We start from the raw sequence: 10,536 nt of genomic DNA, 5'->3' as shown, positions 1-10,536 counted from the left end.
GGTGATGATCCTTCCAGACTTTGCTCAATGTCCTAAACAACGTATCTGCATATACTTTTTCCTCCAGAAAACTGGGCAATAACTATACACATTGTTCAAAGATTCATTTCTTTTTCTGGCCTGTATCTTTCCATGTCAACACAGAGAGAGCCAACTTATTTTAACAGCTGCAACACACCACATATGATTAATTTCACAATTTCTATTATCTGTTCCTTGGCTGCTGGACATTCCGGCTGTTACCAATTTCACGATACTTCATGAAAGGTTTCAGAGAACATCTGTGTGTTTGTATCCTCTGGCTTTGTGTTAGTATTTCTCTCTGATACAAACCCCTGTAAGTGGGAGCACTGGGTGATTTTTGACCTAAATGCTGGATTACTGTAAAAGGTTGTGCCAACTGGGTTAAGGCTTGGCATGGTGGTACACATCTGTAATCCTAGGACTTGGGAGGCAGAGCAGGAGGGTTGGGTGCTCAGCATTAGTCTGGGTGACATAGCAACATCCTGTCTCAAAATATTTTTTTTTAAATAGGTTGTGCCAACTCACAGGGCTACCAGCAGAGTTTGAACTTGTCCTTCCTTCTCAATGATGTGCAGATAATAGCCAAGGCCACCAGTGCAGTGACATATTCCTCCCCATCTTCTCTTCCCTCTTCATTGTCCTCCCATGCTCCCTGCATAGACTCTGTTGTTTGGGTACAAAGGCCAAAGACATGTTCTCAGGGCTGAGAAGGGGGATTTAAGAGACTGAAGCAGTGGGAATCCACTGCTCTGCTGTGAATATGAAATGCTCCCCTCAAAGGCTCGGGTGTTGAAAGCTTGGTTCCAGGCAGGGCTCTGACCTAATCAATGAGTTACTCCATGGACAGATTCATAATTTGATGGCATTACTGGGGGATGACTGGGGTATTTAGAGGAAGGTCTTTGGTGGGGGCACCCGTGGGGGCTGTATCTTGTTCTGGGTCCCTCTCTGTCTCTACTTCCTGGCTGCCGTGAGGTAAGCACCTCTGCGCCTTCACGCCTCTCCGCCACCGTGTTCTGCTTCACCTCAGGTCCACAGCAACGGAGCTAGCCGGCCTTAGACTGAGACCTGGGGAACCATGAGCCAGAATAAATTTTCTCCTTTTAAATTGTTTTTCTTAGGTGTTTGTCACAGCGATGAAAAGTCGAACACACCCACCTCCGTGAGTATTCCTCTACCTTGACATTCCTCAGTCTGCTTTTTTGTCCTTTCTCTGACTCACCTTTGTCCCCACCAATAACCTCACCTCAGATTCATCTATAAGTAGAATGAATAATGGGCTCATGTATAGGACAAAAAAAAAAATCTGGCACCCACATGAGATGGGAGCAAGATCCTTTTTCCAACACTTACACAGAGAGAGCAAGGGCTTCAGTTTTCTTTTTAGGAAAAAAAAAGATTTCTAGAAAGTGGAAAATGCACAAAGTTAAAAATCAAATAGAATTACTAGGTAGATAGTGAAAAAGACAAGTTCCTTCTCTCATTCCTCGGCTTTTCGAGAAGTTCCCTTTGGTATAAACCTCCACATGTCTAAGCTTATACTTCCCTCTTCCATCATTCAGTTTAATAAGTTTTCAGTGGGCTTCCTTCCTTTTTTTGGTGGGACTGGGGTTTGAACTCAGGGCTTTGCGCTTGCAAATTAGGTGCTCTACCACTTCAGCCACAGTTCTAGCCCTGGGCTTTCTTCCCACTCTGGAGTCCATCTTAGATCTCACCCATTTAAATACACGATTCTGCTTTTCCTGAAGTTAATTTATAGTTAACTTGAGAAACTGCATATGTATATGCAGTTAACGATGGGCGCACGTTCTGTGAAATTCGTTGTTACATGCTTTTGTCATGTGAACATTAAAGCAGCTAGGTCATTTAATCTTATGAGAGCCATAATACTATAGGGAACATGTTCAGTATTCTTACAGGGGTTGCATGTTATCAAATATAACTCTGATAGAGTGGAGAATATCCTCTTAATACATTAACACAGCAGGTTTTTTTCTTTCTCATCCTTTTTGGACCCTTTCATCCTCCCATTCACACCTGAACAGTTGTCTGGTACCAACATGGCCCTTTCTTTCCTATCACTTTGGAAATCCCCTTGTGTCTCTTCCTTTGTTAGATGTCCTCCTTTCTGGACCCGAGGTCTTCCTCTTCTAAAAAATTATCTTAGAGTGTTTCCCTAGTGAGCTCAAGGCCCTGAGTTCAAACCCCAGTGCCACCAAAAATTTTTTTAAAAATTAAAAAATGAAATTAAAATTTGAAAAAAATTATCTTATTGTGGTAAATGTAACATAAAATTGCAATTTAATCATTTTAAGTGTACAATTATTGATGCTATATATTGTGCATTCTTCATGCTATACAATGATCATTGCTGTTTTAAAAAAAAAATTTCTCCTCCAACTTTTTTGTGGCATAATTGCTACAGTCATGAGAAGCTGACACAACTTCTTTTTTGGATTGGTCTTTTTAAGTGTACAGAGACATGATCAATTTTTTGTGTGTATTTATCTTGTATATGCAACTTTGCTAAGTTAATTAGTTCTGGTGGCTTTCTTATAGATGTCTGGGATTTTCTAGATATAAGATCATGTTATCTGTGAATATAATTTTATTCTTTCCTTTCCAATTTAGGTGGCTTTTCTTTTTCTAATATAATTGCTTTGGCTAGAACAAGAAGGAATAGAGGTGCTGGAAGCAGGCGTCCTTATCTTGTCCCTGATATTTGGGATAGTGTCTTATCTTTCATCACTGAGTGTGATGCTAGCTGTGGGCTTTTTTGCAGATGCCTTTTGTCATGTTGAGCAAGTTCTCCTCCATTCCTAGTTTTCTGAATCTTTGCTGTTTTCATGAAAGGATGTTGGACTTTGTCAAATGCCTTTTCTGTGTCAATTGAGATATCAAGTGTTTTCCCCCATTCCATTAAGTGCTGTGTTACCTAGATTTTATGTTGAAACACCTGCATTCCTGCAATCGTCCTCTTTTTCCATTTACTCTCTCATTTTTGATGGAGCACATTCTCCAGTGGCTTCCTGAGGAAAGATACATGGGAGGTAAAAGTTTGGAACCCTGTATATCTGAAAATGTTCTGCCTTCACACTTGATTGACAACTTGCCAGGAACATAATTTTCTTTTGCTTTGCAATGGTAAAGTCACTGCTCCAGACACTGCTCCACTGTCTCCTTTCAGATACTGCTATTGAGAAGCCCAATACTATTGTGATTCGTGTTCCTTTGGATGAGACCTGTTTTATTCTCTCTGAAAGCTTTTGGGACCTTCTTTTTGTTCTCATTATTCTGACATTTCACAATAGTGTAGCTTGATATCATTCCTTTTGTATCTTTTGCTAGGCATTCAGTGTGAGCTCTCAAGTCTATGAAAGTTCCTTTTTTGTTTGTTTCTGGTGGTGGAGATTGGACCCAGGGCCTCAGAGGTGCCAGGTAAGCCTCTACCACTGAGATGCTGCTTCTTTTTAGCAGTTACTGGGGTTTGAATTCAGGGCCTTGCACTTGCCAGGCAGGTGCTATACACCTTGAGCCACACCCCAGCCCTCCTGTTTTATTTTATTGATATAATTTCCTTTCTCTGTTCTTACTGGAATTGCTATTAGCCACGTATGTCTTCTGATTTTTAAATTCTTTTCCATTTTTCATCTTTATTTTTATTCTACTTTCTGGGCAATATTCTATTTTTTCTTTTGAACTTTGTGTTGACTGTTTATTTCTGCAATCACATTTTAAATTTCCAAGTCCTTTTCTTAAAATTAAAATTTTTTGAATCATACATTAATAATATGAGGGGATTTCATTTTGCAATTTCCATACATGTGTACGGTATGCCTTGAACAAGCTCACCCCATCATTACATTTCCATTCCTCCTCTCCCCAAAAGCCCTTTTATTTCAATTTTTCTTTTGGTATGTGTGTGTGGGGGTACTGGGTTTTGGTATGTGTGTGGGGGGTACTGGGTTTGAACCCTGGGCTTTGTGCCTGCTAGGCAGGCACTCTACCACTTGAGCCACGCTTCAGCCCTCAATGATTCTTTTCTTTTTGTTGTAGCCATGGCTGGTAGAGGATTAGCTTCTGATGAATGGAAGGATCAACTCTTCACTGTGACAAGAAAGCAAGAGAGAAGGAGGGATGTGAGTGGAGAGGCTCATGCTGTAGAGATGGCAGGAAGGTGGACGTTTTTCTCCTGTCATGACGGTGAGGGCACCTATGAGATGATGGAGAAGGTAAAGTCAGAGACCACTGGTCTACTGTGGCACCATCTGCCCAGTCACGTAAGGTCCTGGTGAAGGGGGAGGAGACGGGCTCTTGGACAGCTTAGTGGTTGGTATTCTCCTAGCCAAGTGGTCTGGAAGAGCTGCAGGGCAAAGAAATTAAGGACATTGACAAAAAAGGGCTTCAGTGGTTGAACATGACATTTCTTCCATGTTCGTACCTGCTTACAAACTCTAGAAGCCTTAAATCCCAACCATTCAGTTGACATTTCCCCACATGAAAGCTTGATAATATGTTAAAAACTGGAGGCATCGCTGAATTTTCTGCCCTTGGCCATTCATAAAACAGCACGGGTCAGATCCTTTCCTACACTGCTCCTTGGGGATTCCCATTATTAGCTTCAGCATAGGCTGGTGTACCCACCTACTCTCAGTCTGTTTCTTATCTTTAAAATAGTATACAAACAGATCCTCTAGGGCTTCTGCCCAATCACAGGAAGATGCTTTGGTCTCTCAGTAATGGGAGCACTGGTGTCCACTTAGTTTCTGAGTATTCTACCAGGAAAAGAGAAACAGACGCTGGCTGTGTATCATCTAGTTGTTTGAATTTATTTATGTTGTTACAATACACTGACAAATCACACCGAATTTTGTTTTTAGCTTTTTCTCACTCAAGAGCTACTTTAGTTTAAACCAGAGATTCTCTTAAAGAGCACAGGTGTGTGCAGGGCACACACATACACACCACAAGGCAAGTACAAAAATGCAATCCCACCAAAGTGCATGGGAATGAAAGTGCAAATGGGCTTCATTTTCAAACTCTGGGACCATTCTCTCTGCCTTAGAAATTAAACAGAAAGGCCGTCTCTTTCCTAGGCCAGGGATGGGCACGGGCTGGGCAAGCCTGCCGGGGCCAAAGTATAAGTGGTGTCTGCTGCTAGAAAGCAGGGCACAGGGCACCAGGAACTGCCACCCACTCCCTCCCCTCCTGCGGTCCCAGGTCAAGGTGCAATGACGTCATCTGGGACACAATGTGGGTGAAGGGGCAGCAGGATGGACAGAAGGCAGATTTCTTTTCATTTTTTTATGGTTTGGTTTCTTTCCAAAGAGTCTGACGTTCATGTAGAAAGTGCTGAGACCTCAAAGTTCAGAGGCTTGGGGCCTTTTCCCAAGGCCTTTGGTCCATCTGACCTTTCCCATAGGCCAGCATCATTTGCAGATCCACACAGCAAAGGTCATGAGTGCTTGCTGCCTTCTCATCCCACACAGTCAGTGAGCATCTCAGGAGAAGACTATGACCAAGGAGCCAATGAGATCTGCTGCTACTCAGATAGCCAAGATAAAAAGAGTATGGGCTTGCTCCTCTCTGCTCTTAGCCAAGGGACAGCAGTTCACCTCTGCAAACCCAGCCCTTCTCTGTGGCAGACCTTGCCTGGTGTCCTCCCAGGAAGGCTACCCCCTGAGGGCTGAAAGGGAAGGGATGTCTGAGGCTCTGCAGAGGCTGGCTGGGGCCTGAATGGCTGAATGGAAAAGCTGTTGGCCCATGAGAAAGAAGTCCCTATAGGGCTGTGGCAGGCAATCAACAGAGCTGTGGGTTTCTCACTTCTAAGGAAAAAATAAAGCTTTGCATTTTAACAATAGCCCTTGACATATTCCCAATACTGCGCCTCACATCTGCACCAATCAAACACTTCTGAGTGTCACACACACACACACACACACACACACACACACACACACACACACACACACACAATCATAGGACTGAGGAGGAGCCTGGGAAAGGTCCACTGGCTCCACAGCCTGCAGGGCCACCTCAGCACCTGGGGGCATAGGAGCTTGGCATTGGCCCCTATGCCCATATGGAGCTGGCTCCTGCTGTGATCTAGCCCTTCTCATGCAGGCTGGGAGGCAAGTTTGGCAGTGGCTCAGTGGGGACTGGGCCCCCACTTGAACAGAAAGATCTAATTCCCAGAGCTCCAGCAGGGACCCAGCTGGCAGTGCAAAAAAGATGGGAAGTGGCAAGAAGGGCTTAAGGGACCTGGAGAGTTCACCTTCCAAACTCATCTTAAGTGATCTCTGTAAGATTCCTCAAAAGCAGTGGTAAACAAGTAAGGGACAGGTGGAACGTGATGTCATGGGGGCTGTGTGCTAGACTGAGTGCCACCTTGTCCTGGCAGGAGGCCTGGCAAGCAGGGAGCCCTCACCTGGCTGAGATCCACAGCTGCAGAGAGCCTTTAGTGTCACCATGCCTGCTGGAGCTGCCCACTGGGCTGGTCTCCTGCCTGGACTACCTACCAGACCAGACTTCTTCCTCCTCAGACCCAAAAAAGAAAAGGTGTGTGGGGCACATCAGTGGTCCTCAATGTCTGCTAGTTGTAGAACAGGCTCCAACTGCCTGCTCACTCTGCTGGAACTAGGACTCAACATGTACCACTTCAATGCTAAGTGGTCCAGAACTGAGCATGTTGAAGAAGGCATCTTAGCTCTGAATCTTCTCCTCTTCTGGGTGAAGGGGAGAAAGGTAGCCAGATGTTCCCAATGGGTCCCATGATGACGTGTTTCTGGGGCTCCCACTGTTAAGGGGGAAGAGCCATGAGGTCTGGCTGGACCATGCCTTGGGGCAGTACCCATGAACTAGGCAGCAGAGAAAGAGTGCAAAACCAGGAGGAAGAAAAAGAGGAGGTGCCTCTACATGTAAATGTGTGTGGCAGGGTCACTTCTTGGAAGGAGGAAAGAAGTCAGGGAGAGAAAGCTATGTAGAGATGCCAAAAAGGAAACGGGGTCTCAGACTGGGGGACTCCTGTTCTACCAGGTTCTTCCTCACTGCTAAGAAAAAGACCCTTTGGTGACTACTGAGTAAGCCAGAGATGTGGGGCTGCCCTATGTGTGGCACCTCCAATCCACTCCAGCAGTCACGCTCAGCCCAGTCACAGACTCGTGCACCTGGAGGCCAACGAGGTTCAGGAGTCAGGGGCCAGGACTCCATCTTTCCCAGTGCCTCTCTGCTCCTAGTCACTTTCTGGGAAGAACCAGCCCTAGACAGATAAGGAGGGTAGGGGTGCAGCAAGGGGTATGAGGAACTCAAGTTGGGAGGGAGGCATCATCTGGAGAGGGAGGCCCAGCAAGGCCTGGAGAAGGCCCAATGAGGGCCAGTCACTTTAAGGTGTCATCAGCATTTTTAAACATGAGAATGGCGTTATAGATCTTCAAGGCTGGGCCCAGCTTGACGCTCATGATCTTCACAATGTCCGCCTGTGTCAGCAAAAGGAAGGCCTCGCCGTCAATCATCTGAGGGGTCAGGACAGGGAGGTGGAAAGTGGAGAAGGTAGAAAGGATCATGGGGAAGGAGTGAAGGAAAGGCAGGAATATGTATGGCGGGGAGGGGAGTAAAGGATATGTTTACATGTGGGGGAAGGGAAAAGGAGGGACATGGGGAAGAAGAAGGAGGACCCGGAGAAAGGAGAAGGGAGGGAGAAAGGAGAAAAGGAAGACAGCAATGGGGACGGAGAAGGAAAGAAAGAGCCACTGGTTCCACTGTGTCGCACACATGCACTCTTTCTCTTTCTGCTGACTAGTCTGAGTTTCAGCATTTGTCTTTGCAAAATGTTTCTGGAGTCCTCATGGCAGTGGCTTCAAGAACCTGCTACTGCTACATAATTGTGGGGCTCAGTATAAAATGACAATGTAGAACTGCTTATTCAAAAGTTATTAAGAATTTCAAGAGTCTTAATAACTGAGCATTGAGCGTAAGGTTTGGTAGACTGCCTGTGAAGTCAGCCCTGCTCACAGCCTAAGCAGTTTTATTCATTGGCCATCCTCTTCACTGTTTCCTAACTCCTCTGTAATCTGTGTAATGACCTCCAAATCAATAAGTGCGATTAATGTCTCTGAAATGCCAAAAGCAAAAGCAAAGACAAAATGAACAAAAAAATCCCTCTTGTCCCCACATGAAGCCATTGGTCAATCCTAGTGTTGCTAACAGAGAATTAGGTAGACAACAGGTGTGTTCAGAGGTGATGCGGTATGAGGTACACCATGTTACCCCCTGACCTATTCTTGCCATAAAACAGAATGAGAGTGAGAGAGAGAGAGAGAGAGAGAGAGAGAGAGACAGACAGACAGACAACCTGAACCTAAGCAACACTTTGGATCTGACATCTAGTTTATAGGAAATATAGGCAGTTAGAGAAACAAGTTAAGCAACACCACAAAAAAGACAAATCCAGAAGGGGACATTCTGCAGGACTTTAAAAAATGTCATGAAAAAAGAAAAGAAAAAAAAAAGGGGATGGGGCTATTATAGAACAGAAAATGTTTAAGAGATATAACAGCCAAAATCAGTTATGTAGGTGTAATTTGGATACTGGCTCAAAAACTGCAGAAAATGTTAGGAGGCAACTAGGGAAAGTTGAATATGGCCTGGGTAAGGGTTGACCCCAGAGAGCCAAGTGAGATGATGATACTGTGGTTGTGTAGAGATTAGTTTCAGAGATCTGAACTACAGTACTTGAATGAAACATCATGATGCCTTCATCCGAAAACAGGTAAAAGATGAAGCAAGTATGTGAAATATTGCTCATTGTTCATCCTAGGGTATACAGGAAGAAGCCAGTTGTGGAGGAGGGAGTAAGTTGAAGAGAGCAGGAGAGGGAGGCTGTGTGGGGTAGGGATTTGGGAAAGGGGAAATCTCTCAAAAGTCCACCAACAGGAGAATTGTGGTATATTCATGAAATGGAACACTATTCAGCAACAAACAAACTATAAGTACACAGAGCAACACAGAAAAACCTCAAAAACTACATTGAGCCAAACAGAACAAACCCAGAGTATGTGCTGTCTGATTCCTTTTATAAGAATATAAGAACAGGCAAAGCTTATCGATGGTACTAGAAATTAGAACAGTGGTTGTCTTTTGGGGTAAAGACTGACTAAAAGGGACTGAGAAAGAACTTTCTGGTATGATGGACATGTTTCTGTCTTGATTGAAGGGTTGGGTTCAAGTGTATATATACATTTCACAAAACCTGAGGCATGGACTTTTAGGATGACTGCATTCCACTCTACATACATCTTATCTCAGTTTGAAACCATCTAGGTTAGGAGGTATGAGCTTAGCATGCCCAAGGCCCTGTGTTCAACCTCCAGCACCAAAAATAATCAAAAACCAAAACTCCAAACAACCCATTTAGGGAAGCAGCAATCCAACGTGCTCCACGTTGATCAGAGTATGGAAACAGGAGCTAGGGGCACAGCAACCCAGAGGCAAGGGGAGCCCCCAGAATGGGGAGTACTGGGGGAGCTCCACCACACAGGATCAGATGAAGGCAGCTGTGCTGGGCCTGGACAGAGAAGTGGATTTTCTCTCATAGGCACCTAGCCCAGAGTAGCTGCATGGGCAGCGGAGACTACACTTTCCTGGGTGGAGGAGGACATACAGGACATTCCTTCCTCTTGAAGGAATTCCTAGACAAACTCAAAGATCCCTTCCAGCTTTAGTCTTGACAAATTCGGAGGATCATGATAGAGTTCCTTGTTTAAGGGTAACTGTGCACTAAAAGTCAGAATGACCATTTATAGAGCCCCCACTGTATCAGGCTTTCTGATGTAGTGGTAGGATTTACATATGGCTCTATAATGTTGCTATATCCATGTACACACACTCTAGTGATGCTACATCTAATTATAACAGACACCCCGATATAGTAATTCCCTCATTTCCAATGCTCATTATGCCCTGCACAGTGCTCCTCATTGCACTCTATCTCCACTGTCCAGACAAGAGGCAGGCTCAGGGACAAGGGACAAACAAGTTTGGGAGCTGGGATTCCAATCCAGACTGTTTCCAAAGCTAGCATTCTTTTATCTGTATCTCACTGCATCTTAGCTTTGCTAAGCTCTTTGGCCTGGGTTTTGGTGTTAAGATCCTTATAGTAAACAGTAACACCTGTACCACTCAAACTGTGCTTTGGGCTGGGGCCGTAGCTCAGTGGCAGAGCACCTGCTTAGTCTGTGTGAAGCACTGGGCTCCATACCCAGCACCAAAACTCCAAATGCTTCAATTCATTGACTGTCACTGGTAAAGCTAAGTTTGGCAAACAAAAGACTGGGCAGAGAGCAGAGTAGCAAATGGAATCCTATCTCTAGGCTGCATTTTCCTTCCTGAAGAGGATCTGAACACAAGGTATCCCAAAGCTGGGCCATAGTCCATACCCGATTCTTTCCAGAGATGTAGGTCAGTATTACTAATCCTGTCCAGGTGAGCAAAAGATCCCCGTTAGCATGCACGAGG

General features: G+C 44.8%; 1 protein-coding gene across 2 annotated transcripts in view; it reads right to left on the bottom strand.

Moving 5' to 3' along the window:
• Positions 1–4,788: 4,788 nt before the first annotated feature.
• The window catches only part of L3mbtl1 (L3MBTL histone methyl-lysine binding protein 1), a 31,502-nt gene continuing 25,754 nt past the window's right edge, over positions 4,789–10,536 (bottom strand). Inside the window, exon 22 of one of the 2 annotated variants that reach the window (XM_074074795.1) lies at positions 4,789–7,499. In XM_074074795.1, coding sequence (XP_073930896.1) covers positions 7,401–7,499 — 99 coding nt within the window. In that variant the 3' untranslated portion in view covers positions 4,789–7,400. Of the gene's footprint in view, positions 7,536–10,536 lie in introns of both variants that reach the window. The other variant, XM_074074796.1, reaches the window with a different exon arrangement.

Source organism: Castor canadensis, chromosome 5 (assembly GCF_047511655.1).
Source record: "Castor canadensis chromosome 5, mCasCan1.hap1v2, whole genome shotgun sequence".
In the NCBI taxonomy this organism is placed as follows: Eukaryota; Metazoa; Chordata; class Mammalia; order Rodentia; family Castoridae; genus Castor; species Castor canadensis.
The sequence above is the reverse complement of the archived record's forward strand: the minus strand, read 5'-3'. Positions and strand labels throughout refer to the sequence as shown.